Source organism: Giraffa tippelskirchi, chromosome 3 (assembly GCF_054371585.1).
Source record: "Giraffa tippelskirchi isolate mGirTip1 chromosome 3, T2T-mGirTip1v1.2.pri, whole genome shotgun sequence".
NCBI classification, from domain to species: Eukaryota; Metazoa; Chordata; class Mammalia; order Artiodactyla; family Giraffidae; genus Giraffa; species Giraffa tippelskirchi.
In genome coordinates this window covers 43,570,485-43,587,464 of record NC_137277.1, presented here as the reverse complement: position 1 = coordinate 43,587,464, position 16,980 = coordinate 43,570,485, and the positions used below count along the sequence as shown (strand labels likewise).

The window sequence follows — 16,980 nt, the reverse complement described above, 5'->3', positions numbered from 1 at the left end:
AAAGCCACAGAGAGGAGGGATCAGAAGCTCCCAGGGCATCATTGTACACAAGGATAAGGGAACCTCCAGTATGAGGTTTTCTATTTGAAAGACATTTCTTTATATGTGATTATGTTTGTATGTGAAGAATGGAATTTTAAAGGGAAGGAATACAATTTTAAGAACCAAGGTAGCCTCATATGGCTCAGGCTGCCACTAGTGAGCTATGTGACCTTGGGCATGACCCATAGAGTCTCTGAGCCTCAGTTTCCTTGTCTGCAAAATGGGTATAACAAAGCCTTCCCAGCACCACCACAATCCCATGCACAGACAGGTCCCATCACTCGGGCTTGTTGTCTAGTCATTCATGACACAGCCACACGCTTAGGGGCAGTGTCTTCTAGAAGCTCACTGTGGTATGCGTGTGGTAAGGCTCTCTGAACATACATGAGTCTCTATGAACTATTTGGTTTTGGGTCAGAGAGCAGGAGGAGAGCAGAGAGAAAGGGCTCTGGGTGAAGAGCACCCACTTCCATCCTCTGCCCTCCTCCCCACCTTTCTCCTCTTCTCTAAACCCACATTATCTTGCTCCTGGCTCCTCCCCATTGAATAACTGGTAAGTTATTTTGGATTCTATATCTTGTTAAGTCCTCTCCAGTGCAGGGCCTCATCAGCCAGGATGCAAAGCGGCAGCAGGCACAGAGGCGGTGGAGAGATGGCCTTCGTCGACCCCCAGGCTCCCTTCCTGAATCCAGTGAGTTCCGGGGCTGGGGATGGCTTCAGTGGGTGGGAAGCATCTCTGGGCTCTGAGGAAACAGCTCCTGCTGGTGAGCAGAGGGTGGGGAGGGTGGCAGTATTCCAAAGAAAACACAGGAGGGCAGATACACTTTTGCTCCACACCCATCTCTCCAGTGCCACTCAGGCCTGGAGCAGGTGAGGATCCCCAGGTTCTGTGCATCTGACACACATTTATGGAGCTCTCTCCAGGTGCCCATCAGTTTCTGCATCTGTGTAATGGGGATAGTCCTCAAGTCACCATCCAGGGCTGGAGGAAGGATTAAGCGAGGTAGCACAGCAAGAGAGCTTGAATGGTCTGGCCCACTGTGGGGGCTCCAAAAGTGTTTAAAATGGTTAGGAGTCTGGGGGCATCAGGCAAGGCCTCCTGAGCAGGTGTCCAACATCTGAGGGTTGACAGAGCAAGGCAGGGCAGGTCAAGGGTAATTGAGAAGGACCATCTCAGGAGTTAAAGGGGAGCGAGGTGCTCCTGAACTGTGGGGTGCAGATGGTTGCCTTCTGTGGCTTTTTGCCTCCAGTATGGAGGCCCTGTCATAGGGGGTCTTCTTTAAACCTGGGGTCCCCAACCCTCAGGCCATGGACTGGTATTGATCCAAGGCCTGTTAGGAACTGGGCTGCACAGCAGGAGGTGAGTGGTGAGAGAGTTAGCTAAGCCTCATCTGTATTTACAGCCACCCCCCGTCACTCCCATCCCCTCATCAGTCCTTGGAAAAATTTTCTTCCACGAACCCGGTCCGTAGTGCCAAAAAGTTGGGGCCAACTGATTTAAACCCTTATCATCTCCATGTCACACATGTAAAACTGAGACTCAGAGAGGTGGAGGCCACTTGTCAAAGGTCCCAAGAAGGTAAAGTGGCTGAGGAGGGAGGTTCCTTAAATCCCCCTACCCTGTGAGATGAATGGAGAGAGTGGCATGAAAGCATATACACTACCATATGTGAAATAGATAGCCAATGGGAATTTGCTCTATGGCTCAGGGAACTCAAACCAGGGCTCTGTAACAAGCTAGAGGGGTGGGAAAGGGTGGGAGGTGGGAGGGAGGTTCAAGGAGGGCACTTACGTACAGCTATGGCTAATTCATGTTGATGTATGGCAGAAATCAACGTTGTAAAGCAATTATCGGCCATTTAAAAATAAATAAATTAAGAAAAAATTCCCCCCACCCTGGAGGAAGGAGGTGCCCATAGAGAGAGCCCTGGGGAGGAGGAGGTGGACAGGTAGCAGTCTGGGTCCCAGGAGGTTTCTATGGTCACGGTGTCCTGGGCCCGGCTCTGCTTCCTGAAAGGCTGGGCAGGTGGGCTGACAGAACCCTACCTGGGGCAGGAGGGGGGTGGTGGGCAGCAGATGCCGGGGGGCTGCTGAGGCTCACACCTGAGCCCACCTCCCCAATGGCCTTGGCTCGGCCTCTTTGCTCTGGGCAGTTGCTAATGCTCCTCGGCCCTCCCTGTGGGGGCCCCCGGGTGGGGCTGGAGGAAGCTGGGCTGCCCACGGGGTGCCTCGGCTCCGGATGCGTCACCTGGGTCCTGTTTTCCATCAGATGGGGGGCCCAGAGCCCCTTCCAGGCCCTGACATTTTATTATTCTGACGATATAACTTTCTAATCCTTGGATTCAAAAGTCAAAGATTTGAAATCAGAGGGGAACTTCTTCCATGGGCAGCAGAAAGACAAAACAGGGCCTTGGAGTCTAGATGAGAGAGAGGCTGGCGCAGCCCCCACAGACACCCAGGACACTGTCACCCAACGTGGTCACATTCTCCCAGGTCACCCAGTGACCTCCAGTGCCTGGGACTTCACTTCCTCCAAAGTGTGTCAGGAAGGTCACCCGCTCGGCTGGTCGGCTGAGTCAACGCCTCTAGGACCTGCCTCGGAAGCACCCCCCCCCCGCCGACATTCCTCAACCACCCCCGCCAGCCCCATCTGCCCAGCCCCCAGAGGGCCAGGAGGGCAGCTGGCCTCACAGTCAGGACAGGACTTGCTGTTGGGTCCAGGGGAGTGAGGATGTCCTGGGCTTCACTGTGAGAAGCGGCCCAGGTCAGGGCTAAAAGCGTGGGTGCTGGAATTCAAACCTGTCTGTATCACTGCCCAGCTGTGTGACTTTGGGAAAGTTAGGCAACTTTTTTGTTCCTGTTTCCTCATCTGTAAACGTGGTACTAATAATGAGCAGCAGTGTTGGGAAGATGAGTTAACTCAGACATGGAAGGGAGGCCACCAAAAGGGTAGCACTGCTGCCCGCTGTGGGTGATCCCCTGTGCCAGCTGTGGCTGGGTGGCCTCTGTGACACTGGGTCTCCAGAAGGGGGCTGCCCACCCCTGGCCTGTAGGGCCTGGTTCCTCTTTCTGGAAGGATATAAAGAGGAGGCAAAGATCTTCAGCCTCTAGGCACGGCCAGGAGCTGAGACCAAGTTTGGACCCAGCAGAAGGATTGAGTCATCCTGATGCAAACAGTTGCCATTGTCACGTCCTTCCAGCTAAGGACTTTCCACTTAGGCTTCACCTAATCTTCTTAGGGACACTGCCAGGCTGGCCTTGTTAGTGTCTCACTGTTCTGAGCAGGGAACTAGGGTGCAGACAGTTCACGTGACTTGGTCAGCATCAGAGCTGCCAGCCTGGGGAGCTGGGAGGCAAGTCCATGCTGTGGGACCATAAATCCAACAAAAAAACCCATCCTCTTGGAGGGTTTGGGGGATAATGGATACATGCATATGTATGGCTGAGCCTCTTCGCTATTCATCTGAAACTACTACAACATTGTTAATGGGCATTACCCTGATACAAAATACAAAGTTCAAAAGGAAAAAAAATCTGTTCTCCTGAGTCCTACAGGTGCTGCTGTTTCCTGCTAAGATCTCACACACACACGCACACGCACACACATGCACGGAGGGGTCCTGGGCCACTCAGACTTAAAACAATACAAATTTACTCTGCTACAGTTCTGAGGTTAGAATCTAAAATCAAGTGTCAGCAAGGCTATTTCCTTCTGGAGGCTTCAGGGCAGAATGTTTCCTTGCCATTTCCAGTTTCCAAAGGCTGCCCGCTGGCCTTGGTTTGTGGCTCCCTCCCTGTCTTTCTTTTTTTAAAAAATTATTTACTTTTAACTGGATCTGGTATCATAATTAATTTCACTATTTCTTCCTGGTGAACTTTGAATTTGTTTCCAATTCTTTGCAATTACAATGCACCAATGAGTAATCTTGTCTTTAGGATTATACTCGATTTGAAATCATTTTGTGTTTCAGATTTGAGGGCACCTTTTAAGACATTAAAATCTCATAAAACTTTTTAGGGGGAATCTCTCCTTATTAGCCTCTACAGTTCGCCCCCATGACCCACACAGGGCTTCCTCCATCCTGCTTTCCTCTGTGCCCTGAGCACCTCATCCCATCACACTATGCTTTCAGTTCTTTATACCTTAGTGTGAATATGTTTAAGGCAGAGACCCATGCTGCCAGGAGGATGCATTTCAAGCCTTGTCTCTCTAGATGATGTGAAAGGCTCTTAAGAGAATTTCAAGCTCCAACAAACAAATGAGGGGATTCTTTTTCAGGGAAAAGCACCATGATGGTCCGCCTAATTGGGTCAGGCTGATTCTACTCCAAAATCACTGACATGGACAGACAACAGAAAGAACTCAGAGATGCAGAGACATTGTGATTTGCTTAAGGTCACCAAAATATTTAATGGCAGAGTTCAGACTTGACCTGGGGGACCACAAAAGACATCTCTGCCAAAGGTCCATGGAGAGCACAGTCTGTCTGAATGGGATCCTGGCATCACTGGTTATCTCCCAGGGCCAGCTGTGCACACGAGGCTCAGAGGGGCTTCCCTGGATTCTGAGTGGTTGTATAACTCAAGGACACAGATTAGGACTGAATTGGGCTGCTGAGTGTTTTTTGTTTGGCCAGCAGTGTTTCTTTTAATGTGTTGCCCAGGAAAATGTATAATGCAGAGAGAATAGTATCATAAACAACACACACCCATCCCTCAGTTTCAACTCTTGACCTATCTGCTTCACTTCTAGAAGCAGAGGTGCTTCCCTTTCCACCCCTGGATTATTTTGAAGCAAATCTAGATATATTATCTCACTGCAAATATTCATATGTCTCTATCACAAAGAAACTCTTCTGCAATTCTTTATAAAAGCTTGTTGCTGTTGCTGCTGCTGTTGCTGCTGCTGCTGCTGCTGCTGCTGCTGCTAAGCTGCTTCAGTCGTGTCTGACTCTGTGCGACCCCATAGACGGCAGCCCACCAGGCTCCTCTGTTCACCGGATTCTCCAGGCAAGAACACCGGAGGGGGTTGCCATTTCCTTCTCCTTATAAAGGCTTATGCCCCACAAATTAGAAAGTTTTACAGAAAAAAAGTCTTCCAGATTTCTGTTTCCTCCTAAAGACTTGGAAACTCTGCCCACACTGGACTGGAAGGTAATCATAGCTTACAGTTGAGTGGATACTGCTCTTTAGATAAGGACGATGATGCCTACTTTGCTGCAGTCCCCACCACTCCCTACGGTATCCTACCTGCCCAGCTCACCTATACATATCACCTGCCTGGCTCCTCTAAGCATTTAAGTTTTGTACAAAACTGACTTAAAGGAGAAGGCAGGAAAGATTTCAACAACTTGAAAAATGTGAAAATCGACTATGAGATAGAACTGTGTTGAAGGCAGTTTGTAAAGCTGTTGTAGCCAAGTATTCTGGGAAACAAACTCACTCAGAAGGACAATGCAGATAGTGGAGTGCAGTTTATTACATTGTTGGACCCAAGGCAGTCTCCTCTTAGCCAAGGATCCCAACCAGTTTTTGTGAAAATCTTATACAACTTAAGTGTACGTGCCCAAACCCACCTCCCCCAATTCCCTGAAACTAGTCTGAACAAAGGAAAAGAAAGATACAAAGTTAACCCGTGATTCATATGCCTTAAGCCTAGGTAGTTAACAGTGGACAATTATCAACAGGCCTGTGGTCATACCCCAATAAGTGTAATAGAATTTATGATTCTATTTGGTTACACAGATAATTAGGGTATTCTTTTAGGAGACAGAGAGTCTAGGTATGAGCCCTGGGGCTCTTCCATCCTGAGGGTCTGTTTTTCCAGTTGGTATGTCGTTTCCATAGATACTGAGCATATAGCTCAAAGTCCACAGTCCAGCCCAAGACAGAGTCCTGCTTTCAAGATTAGAGCCTGTTCTGTCTGTTTCCTCCTTCAAAGCCACATTAGATAAAAGGCATTCTGAAAGGAAGCTTGACAAGTAGAGACATAATCAATTTGGAAATTTTGTTTAGAGGGACCAGGGTGGAAGCAGCGGGTGGTAGAGAGACAACCTACTACATGCCATTCTTATCCACAGACTTTTTCTCAATCACAAATTCACCCAGAAGGTGGGACTTATCCCTATTTCACAGATGAGGAAACTGAGACAAAGAGAAGTTAAACAAGTTTCACAAGGCCACTCAGGTAACAAGCAGCAGGATTAGAACTCAAACCTGGAGGTTGTCTGGCTCTAAAATGAAGCATCTTCACCATAACCCTGGGTCCTTTAAACAGGCTCAGGAAAGAGAACATGACAAAGTGATGGGGCCCAGGAGGAGTGGAGATGCCACATGAGGACTTTGGAGGCTGTCAAGGGCCTCGAGGAAGGATGGGAGCCCAGGAGCAGGAGTAGAAGAGGGGGCTGCCCCGTGGTTGCAGAGAGCACCTGGGAAGAGGGACTTTCTGAGGCTGTGGAAGGCAAAGGTCAAGGTTACCATTGTTTTCTGCATGTGGTGGGCAGGAGGAGGAGGCCTTCTTCTCGGCCTGCTCAGGTGAGCAGAAGGTTTATCCTCAAGAACAGGTGGGATTCCCTTTGGTCCCTGGTGGCCCCTGAATCCCCAGCCAGGGCTTGGGGACTTTGTAGGAGCTTGGACCGGGGTCCAGCCACCCTCTTTCACTCTCCTGGTTCTTTCCCATCTCAGGACTGTGCACATGCCACTTCTTCCTCTTAGCAGCTGCCAATCTCCTCCTGTAACTTCTTCCTCTTAGAAGCTGCCAATTGTCAGGACCAGCCCAACAGCGAACCAACCTGAGGGAGCGGTGCCGCAGAAGAATAAGGAAAAAGAAGACTCAGAAATAAAGTGGGGATCAGGGGGCTGATGCCATTCTCAGGCAAAAGCCCAGATCCTAATCCTAGCATGCCTTTTATTGTTAACATCTACTTCCTTGTTCCTGCTCTAGATATATCTGTTCTTTACCATCTCAGATCAGGGATAAAGATATACAATGCACAGTCCTCAATGTCAAACCTTCAGGCCTTTCATGACTTTGTTTAGCCCTTTGGCTAGTGATGCCCTTTCTCAGCAACTCCCTCAAGGCTCTGGTTAAGGGAGCAGTCACTAATGGTTTTCCATCAGTCGCATCAGTACTTCACCTTGTTTTCAAGATGTATTTCCACGATGTACTTTTTACTGCTCCCAGCCCTTCACCTGGGGGTGATGAGAAAGTCATTCTCATTTGTCAAAGAAGCCCTGTTAATTATAGTACAGGCCTGTGCATAGCCTATTCCCTACACCAATCTGACCCTTTCACACCCTCTCAGAGCCTGAGGGGCTCTTTCTCTCAACCTCAGAATATCTGTGTAACTTCCTCACTCCAGGCCTGAAGGTCCATGGAGCTGAGCCTCCTTCTGTCCTGTTCACAGCTGCACTCCGCCCCTAGCCTGGTACCCCATACCCAGGCCAGTGCTAAAGGGGATGGAGAGAAGCAGGCAGGCCCACCATTAGGCAAATTATGTGAGTAGTCCTGTTCAGGCTTCAGAGATAAAGCAGAGCAGGCCTCAGACCTTGCTTCTAAGCTGCCTGGACACTGCCCTGACTGTGAGTGCCCTGACTGCTTGCTGTGAGTGCAAGACCTGTGGCACCATAGATAAGATAGTAGACAAATCTTGAAACTGTTGAGCCCTTGGAGGAGCCCTCGTCAACCCCAGACTTAACAATATTCTGTTTTATAAGATAAAGCAACAGTATTAACATGAAACCAGAGCTGCAATTTGCTCACAGATTGATGATGGTATCAGTTTGTGTCCCGGGATTGTAAGTGGGAACCCCGAACTGCAACCTTTGAACTCTCACCCATGGAGCGGTCACGCTGCCTAGGACCCTTTCCCAATTGGGACTCCAGATGTGCGCTGTTTGAGTCTGGATGTCAAAACCCAGTTGGGTGATGTATCTTCTGCTGTTTCTATTTCTCGTTTCTTTTAATGTTAGTATATTGAAAGTAAGCTAGATAATTCTCTAATAAATATTGGTATTATTTATTTATATATAATGAGTGGCTTATTTTGTTAACAAATCCTTTGAACCTGAGATGAAAGTGAAAACTTTTGGCAAAACACCCACTGACCACCGTTCTTCTCCCCGCAGCCCCTGTCCTTCACAGGGATGATCGTAGGGGTTCTCCAGGATGGACACAGGGTCACCATCCCGGGGACTGTTCTTCCGTCAGGCAGAAACAGGTACCAGAAAATATTGTCTCTCAGCCTCACCCCTTAGTGAACCACGGTGCTGTCAGCTCAGGATGGTCCACCCAGCATCCTCTGAGCACCCACACCTGGCTCAGGGGATGGGAAGGGCTGACTCTGCCAACAATACATAAGACCCCTGCCACCTGCCCATAGCATCCAGGGCACCGTTAACCAGATTCCCCAGATACAAGGGGGGATGGAGGCTCACAGTCTAGGGAGGGAAGCAGGCCAGCCCAGAGGCAGAGTTCTGGGACTGGACTTTGTACACAATGATCTAGAGTCACAGAAGCATCAACTTGCTGTGTTTCCTACACCCACCCTCATCTACTTCAGAAACCTCATTTGAGGTGACCTGGACATAATTAAACTTGTCATCAAAGTTGTAATTTGATCTCTTTCAGTTTGCTGAAAAGACCTTAAAATCAATTCGAAATATAAATATCTCAGCTCTGTTTCCCATCACGCTCTTCCCAAGGGGCCTGTCTGGGAACAGAGGAGGGCCTGCACATATTTTCAGAGTTGGGAGGGTGCTCAGGTGTTCACGCAGCCCTGGCTGACCTCTGCTGAGCTCCGGGTGGCGTAGAGACCTGGGACCTGTGCCCCGTATGGGTGGGATCCACGTGGGCTGCACCCTGAGGTCTGCGCTGTCCACCGAGGCCCCTCTGGACACGTGGTCTCTCTCTGAAGCTTCTCTGTCCAATTCCAGCTGGCTGCAGCCCCTGCTGGTCCTCTCATCACTTTTCATGGGGCCCTGGACCTTCTGAATCCTTCCCGGCTCCTCGCCCCACAACCCTACCTTCTCATGTCCATTCTAGATGACTTCCTCTGCCACTGCCTCCCCTGCCAGGTGACACGGCCACACTGACCATAGGACTCTGAGAGCCCCGAGTGCACCCAGGGGACTCAGAGGGAAGTGAGGCACCCAGTTCCCAAGAAACCATTCCCAGCAGGGGAATCCAGCACCTTGACTCTGAACTTCCATCCCTGTCTCTCCCTCTCCCTCTGTCGACCCTTCCTCCCAGCACAGGAGGGCTTTCTACTCCCACTCTGTCTAATAGAGTCTGTATCTACCTCCGAGGGTCCCCCTTCTGATGGGAGCTGTTGTTCTCTCCTTCCCTGGGGCGGAATTTTCAAAGGAACACAGCATTGAAGCTGGAGGGTGGCAAAGGGAAAATTACACCCAGATATTTCAGAAACACTATTCTCCAATTTAAGAGGAACTGGGACTTAAATTTTCTCACTCTAGAGTCACTTGGAGTGTCCTTTCCTTTCTGTATTCCCAGAGGGAGCAGTTAGGCTCAAATTTACACCTGTTCCCGAGGGCCCTGCAGGCCGAGAGCTCACACCTGGTGTTCAGGATGCATCCATAAATCACCCCCTGAGTGAAAAAGTGAAAAGTGAAAGTGAAAGCTGCTCAGTCGTGTCCGACTCTTTGTGACTCCATGGACTGTATAGTCCATGGAATTCTCCAGGCCAGAATACTGGAGTGGGTAGCCTTTCCCTTCTCCAGGGCATCTTCCCAACTCAGGGATCAAAACCAGGTCTCCTGCATTGCAGGCAGATTTTTTACCAGCTGAGCTATGAGGGAAGCCTCACCCCCTTAGGCGAGAAAGCAAAGGGCTCTCGAAGCTTCCCTGAAGCCTAGTGGTCAGGATTCCATGCTTGCCCTGCAGAGTGCAAGGATTCGATCCCTGGTAGAGAAACTAAAATCTTGCAAGTCAATCCACAAAAAAACAGAAACGAGAAACAGGATCTACAGGTAGAAAGTCTATGTAGTGCCACCCTTGGGTGATGTACTGTCTGATTTCCCTCTCCCCCAGGTTTGCTGTGGAACTTAAAACCGACTTTGAAAGATGGTAATGATAACCCTATATGCGAGACAGAATAAGAGACACAGATGCATGGAACAATTTTATGGACTCTGAGGGAGAAGGTGAGGGTGGGACGTTCTGGGAGAATAGCATTGAAACATGTATATTATCATATGTGAAACAGAACACCATTCCATGTTCGATGCATGAGACAAGGGCTCAGGGCCGGGGCAATGGGATGATCCAGAAGGATGGGAAGGGGAGGGCGGTGGGTGGGGGGTCCAGGAGGGGGAACACATGTAAACCCATGGCTGATTCATGTCAATGTATGGCAAAAACTATTGCAATGTTGTGAAGTGATTGGCCCCCAACTAAAATAAATAAATTTATAAAAAAAAAAAAAAAAAAACCGACTCTGGGGACAATGACATTGCCTGCTACTTCAACCCTTGGTTTGGAGATGACGGCAGTGGCTATGTGATCTGCAACACGAGGCAGGAAGGAAAATGGGGCAATGAGGAGAGGATTTGTGAGATGCCTTCCAGAGGAGGGAGTAAGTTTGAGCTCTGCTTCCAGGTGGAGAGCTTGGAGTTCAAGGTGAGTTGGAACTCTCCTCTCTTCACTTCAACTACCTGTCCCTCAGCCCAATCAGACCCAGTGAGCAGCCTTTAACTAGTCATGTGAGACTAGTGTACAGAGAACTACTTTCTTATAAGACTGCAGTCTCCTGACACATCTTCACCTGCAGCTACAGGCACAGCTATTACTTTTACCCCAGAAATAAGCACTAGATAAGTCACCGTGGTGTTTTTTGGCCTCCTCGGTGTTCAAAGTTCAAGTTATTTCCATTCCTCTGTGTAGCCCTTCTTCCCCTCCAGGTCCCTGGGAACATTACTTTTTCTGTTACCTTGTGGCTGCCTTTATGCTGGTGTTATTAATGGCTTAGCCTTACAGGACATTGCACATTGCTTTTGCAAACAGAACACTGTTTCTGGGCTTGGGGAGATGGAGGGGGGAGTGTCTGTCTGTGTCTGTGCTTCTCTGTGTGAACACGAATGTTCCCACCCCCTCATCATGCAATGTGATCTCACCTCTCCTCTGCTCCCCACCAACATTTGTTCGTATATTTCAATATGCATATTTCAGTAATATCCAAGGTGAGCCAGGACTAGAAAGATGAACCTACTGTGATAAACAACAACCAGAAGAATTAAACAGCCAACAACTAAATCCACATAGAGATTGTGTTTGGATGCCCTTTGGGTCCCAAGCATGTTCCTGTAACTGGCACAGCTTTGAACGCTGATGCCTGGACCTACAGGGAATAAACATGAAAACTAGACTCAGGTTTAAAGTTCTAGTAGCAGTCGTCCCAGAGACTCAGGTGTCCTCCCACCTGGCTGGGGACCCTTCTTGGCATGTGCTCACATCTCGATAGGTGATGGTGTATGGGGACCTCTTCACCCAGTGCAAACACCGCGTGCCCTTCAATGAAGTCAACACCATCTACATCACGGGCGCCGTACCTGCAGAAGTTTCCAGGCCAGTCTGCCCCAGTCTGGGGCTGGGTTTGGGGTCCCATTCATTGTGCTCAGGGTCTGCTGCATGAACCCAGAGGTGCCAGCCAGTCTCCTATTCAGGTGACTCTGGGGATACACCTCTAGCTCCCCTGTCCTGTCCTAGTGTCGCTGTCTCTATCTGGGACACCTGCTCAGTCTCCTGGGCTCCTTGGCCACTCATCTCTGTTGCTCTCTATCCCCACTCTGCTTAGGAGGCCATGTGGTTGCAGAAAGAACCCAGAAGAAACGGAATCCAGCTCAAATCCCCAGCTCTGTCATTCTCACCAGCTGGGGGGATCTTAGACAAGTGACTTCACCTCTCCCAGCCTCAGTTTCCTTACCTGTGGAAGGAGCACTGTCTCTGCTGTCCCATGGGTCTTTGTGTGAGTTCAGTGAGGTGACACATGTCAGGGGGCACAGAGTAGCCTCTCTGGGCCCCACCTGAGTCTATCTGACCCTCTCAGTGTTTTCAAATTTTTGAATATCTACAATTCAAAAAGGTCAGGAGGTCAGGAGCAGTTTGCAAGATGAAAGAGTTCTGGAGCTGCCTGGTGGTGGTGTTGTTTCCACAACTATGGGAGTTGACTCTATACCATTAAACTGCACAGTTAAAAATACTTAGATGGTCAGTTTTACATAATGTGCATTTCACCACCATTTAGGGAAAAAAAAAAGGTCAAGCAGATTGCTTCTTCTTCCTGAGTATGGAGAGGGCCCAGGATACAGATTTCCTCCAGAGTGCTTATCAGAATTGCTAGACTGGCTGATTAAGCCTATATTCCTGGGGAAGATCAAAGCTATCATTAGGTCAGGTATTAATAACCTAGGTTTCCTATCACAAGCTTTAGCAAAAGTGACACCATTTTGAGCCTGTGGTTTTCTCTTTCACTATTCCCCACTTCGTAAGGGATTTGATTTAGGTCATACCTGAATGGTCTAGTGGTGTTCCCTACTTTCTTCAATTTAAGTCTGAATTTGACAATAAAGAGTTCATGATCTGAACCACAGTCAGCTCCCAGTCTTGGTTTTGCTGATTGTATAGAGCTTCTCCATCTTTGGCTGCAAAGAATATAATCAATCTGATTTCGGTGTTGACCATCTGGTGATGTCCATATGTAGAGTCTTCTCTTGTGTTGTTGGAAGAGGGTGTTTGCTATCACCAGTGCGTTCTCTTGGCAAAACTCTATTAGCCTTTGCCCTGCTTCATTCTGTACTCCAAGACCAAATTTGCCTGTTATTCCAGGTGTTTCTTGACTTCCTAGTTTTGCATTCCAGTCCCCTATAATGAAAAGAACATCTTTTTTGGGTGTTAGTTCTAGAAGGTCTTGTAGGTCTTCATAGAATCATTCAACTTCAGCCTTTTCAGCATTACTGGTCAGGGCACAGACTTGGATTACCATGATATTGAATGGATTGCCTTGGAAACGAACAGAGATCATTCTGTTGTTTTTGAAATTGCATCCAAGTACTGCATTTTGGACTCTTGTTGACTATGATGGCTACTCCATTTCTTCTAAGAGATTCTTGCCCACAGTAGTAGATATAATGGTCATCTGAGTTAAATTCACTCATTCCAGTCCATTTTAGTTTGCTGATTCCTAAAATGTCGACGTTCACTCTTGCCATCTCCTGTTTGACCACTTCCAATTCGCCTTGATTCATGAAACTGCCATTCCAGGTTCCTATGCAACATTGCTGTTTACAGCATCAGACCTTGCTTCCATAACCAGTCACATCCACAACTGCATGTTGTTTTTGCTTTGGCTCCATCTCTTCATTCTTTTGGAGTTATTTCTCGACTAATCTCCAGTAGCATATTGGGCGCCTACCAATCTGGGGAGTTCATTTTTCAGAGTCCTATCTTTTTGCCTTTTCATACTGTTCATGGGGTTCTCAAGGCAAGAATATTGAAGTGGTTTGCCATTCCCTTCTCCAGTGGAGAATTTTGTCAGAACTCTCCACCATGACCCGTCTGTCTTGGGATGGGTCCTACATGGCACGGCTCATAATTTCAGTGAGTTAGACAAGGCTGTGGTCCATGTGATTAGATTGGTTAGTTTTCTGTGATTGTGGTTCTCAGTCTGTCTGCCTTCTGATGGAGAAGGATAAGAAGAGGCTTATGGGAGCTTCCTGATGGGAGAGACTGACTGAGGGAGAAACTGGGTTTTGTTCTGATGGGTGGGGCCATGCTCAGTAAATCTTTAATCCAATTTTCTGTTGGTGGGGGAAGCTGTGTTCCCTCCCTGCTATTTACCTGGGGCCAAACTATGGTGGAGGTAATGAAGATAATGGTGACCTCCTTCAAAAGATCCCATGCATGTACTGCTAAATCAAATCCCTTATGATTATACAGTGGAAGTGAGAAATAGATTTAAGGGACTAGATCTGATAGACAGAGTGCCTGATGAACTATGGACAGAGGTTCATAACATTGCACAGGAGACAGGGTTTAAGACCATCCCCAAGAAAAAGAAATGCAAAAAGGCAGAATGGCTGTCTGAGGAGGCCTTACAAATAGCTGTGAAAAGAAGAGAAGTGAAAAGCAAAGGAAAAAAGGAAAGATATACCCATTTGAATGCAGAGTTCCAAAGAATAGCAAGGAGAGATAAGAAAGCCTTCCTCAGTGATCAGTGCAAAGAAATAGAGGAAAACAATAGAATGGGAGAGACTAGAGATCTCTTAAAGAAAATTAAAGATACCAAAGGAACATTTCATGTAAAGATGGGCTCAATAAAGGACAGAAATGGTATGGACCTAATAGAAACAGAAGATATTAAGAAGAGGTGGCAAGAATACACAGAAGAACTATACAAAAAAGATCTTCATGACCCAGATGATCACAACGGTGTTATCACTCACTTAGAGCCAGACATCCTGGAATGTGAAGTCAAGTGGACCTTGGGAAGCATCACCATGAACAAAGCTAGTGGAGGTGATGGAATTCCAGTTGAGCTATTTCACATCCGGAAAGATGACACTGTGAAAGTGCTACATTCAATATGCCAGCAAATTTGGAAAACTCAGCAGTGGCCAGAGGACTGGAAAAGGTCAGTCTTCATTTCAATCCTAAAGAAAGGTAAGGCCAAAGAATGCTCAAACTACCGCACAATTGCACTCATCTCACATGCTAGTAAAGTAATGCTCAAAATTCTCCAAGCCAGGATTCAGCAATACGTGAACCGGAACCGTGAATTCCAGATGTTCAACCTGGTTTTAGAAAAGGCCGAGGAACCAGAGATCAAATTGCCAACATCCACTGGATCATCGAAAAAGCAAGAGAGTTCCAGAAAAACATCCATTTCTGCTTTATTGACTATACCAAAACCTTTGACTCTGTGTACCACAACAAACTGTGCGAAATTCTTCAAGAGATGGGAATACCAGACCACCTGACCTGCCTCTTGAGAAACCTGTATGCAGGTCAGGAAGCAACAGTTAGAACTGGACATGGAACAACAGACTGGTTCCAAATAGGAAAAGGAGTACATCAAGTCTGTATACTGTTACTCTGCTTATTTAACTTATGTGCAGAGTACATCATGAGAAATGCTGGGCTAGAAGCAGCACAAGCTGGAATCAAGATTGCTGGGAGAAATATCAATAACCTCAGATATGCAGATGGCCCCACCCTTATGGCAGAAAGTGAAGAACTAAAGAGCCTCTTGATGAAAGTGAAAGAGGAGAGTGAAAAAGTTGGATTAAAGCTCAACATTCAGAAAACTAAGATCATGGCATCTGGTCCCATCACTTCATGGCAAATAGATGGGGAAACAGTGGAAACAGTGACAGACTTTATTTTCTTGGGCTCCAAAATCACTGCAGATGGTGACTGCAGCCATGAAATTAAAAGACACTTGCTCCTTGGAAGAAAAGCTATGACCAATCTAGACAGCATATTAAAAAGCAGAGACATTACTTTGCCAACAAAGGTCCATCTAGTCAAAGCTATGGTTTTTCCAGTAGTCATGTATGGATGTGAGAGCTGGACTACAAAGAAAGCTGAGCGCCGAAGAATTGGTGCTTTTGAACTGTGGTGTTGGAGAAGACTCCTGAGAGTCCCTTGGACTATAAGGAGATCCAACCAGTCCATCCTAAAGGATATCAGCCCTGGGTGTTCATTGGAAGGACTGATGTTGAAGCTGAAAATCCAATACTTTGGCCACCTGATGTGAAGAGCTGACTCATTTGAAAACACCCTGATGCTGGGAAAGATTGAAGGCAAGAGGAGATGGGGATGACAGAGGATGAGATGGTTGGATGGCATCACTGACTCAATGGACATGAGTTTGAGTAAGCTCTGGGAGTTGGTGATGCACAGGGAGGCCTAGCGTGCTGCAGTCCATGGGGTTGCAAAGAATCGGACACAACTGAGTGAACTGAACTGAACTGACTGATTCCCCACTTCTGAGCAAACTCTCAGCCTAACCAAGAGATGTAATCAGAATTTAAGGCATTGGCATCACTCTCAGCTGCTGATCTATAGTCCACACAGCTTTGTTCACCCTTGGTGTGATATTCAATGGTCATGAGGTATATGTTTAATCCTGTGATATTTGTGATAGAGCAAGACCCATGGAGGCTTCCTGGGACAACCCCACCCCCACTTCCATGTCTGGTGGTAAAAGTTTAGCCTCTTAGGCTTTCCTAAATTTCAAGGAAAACATTTAATCAGCAAAGTGAGAAAATGCAGCAACAAAGGAAAACAATCAAGCAAGACAAAATGATAATAGTTTAGCCATTAAACACAGTCAAGGACCTTTAGTTCCTCCTCAAGGACTATAGATAATATTCTGAGCCAAATCCTTTGTGCTGTTTTGCAGATGTAGAAACCCCAACCATGTGGAAGGAATTAGCTGTATGCTGCCCACAAGGACATAGAACCTGGAAGCTTGATGATGTTGATTCCCGATTACCTCACCACCCACCAGTCAGAAGACATCCGGAGCTAATCACACATCCTGCGACCCTTTCCCTCACCCTGGGTTTAAAATCCCTTCCCTGAAAGGCATCAGGGAGTTTGTGCTTTAAGCATAGCTACCTGGATTCCTTGCTTGGTGCCTCCAATAAATGCTACACTGTCCTTCATCGTACCCCAGTATCAGTAGATTGGCTTTACTGAAATGTGAATGAGCTATTAGTGAGTGGAGGTAAATCTTATCTAGATAGTGATGGATAGATTGGAAACTGATGATAATTTCAATTGAAAGATAATTACCTTCTTTAGCAATAGATTGGGAATACAGATTATCTTTCCAGATCAATGCAGAGGAAAGGAAAGGAGAAGGAGAAAGGGTTTCATGTTTATTTAAAATATGAAGTCTTAATCCATTATCCCCACCA

General features: G+C 47.3%; 1 protein-coding gene across 1 annotated transcript in view; it reads left to right on the top strand.

The window, feature by feature from the left end:
* Positions 1–16,980, top strand: part of LOC145540406 (galectin-9-like) — a 62,714-nt gene that overhangs the window by 29,429 nt on the left and 16,305 nt on the right. The window contains 1 exon segment of the mRNA XM_081574965.1: positions 11,520–11,603. Within this exon segment, the coding sequence (XP_081431091.1) occupies positions 11,520–11,603 (84 nt within the window).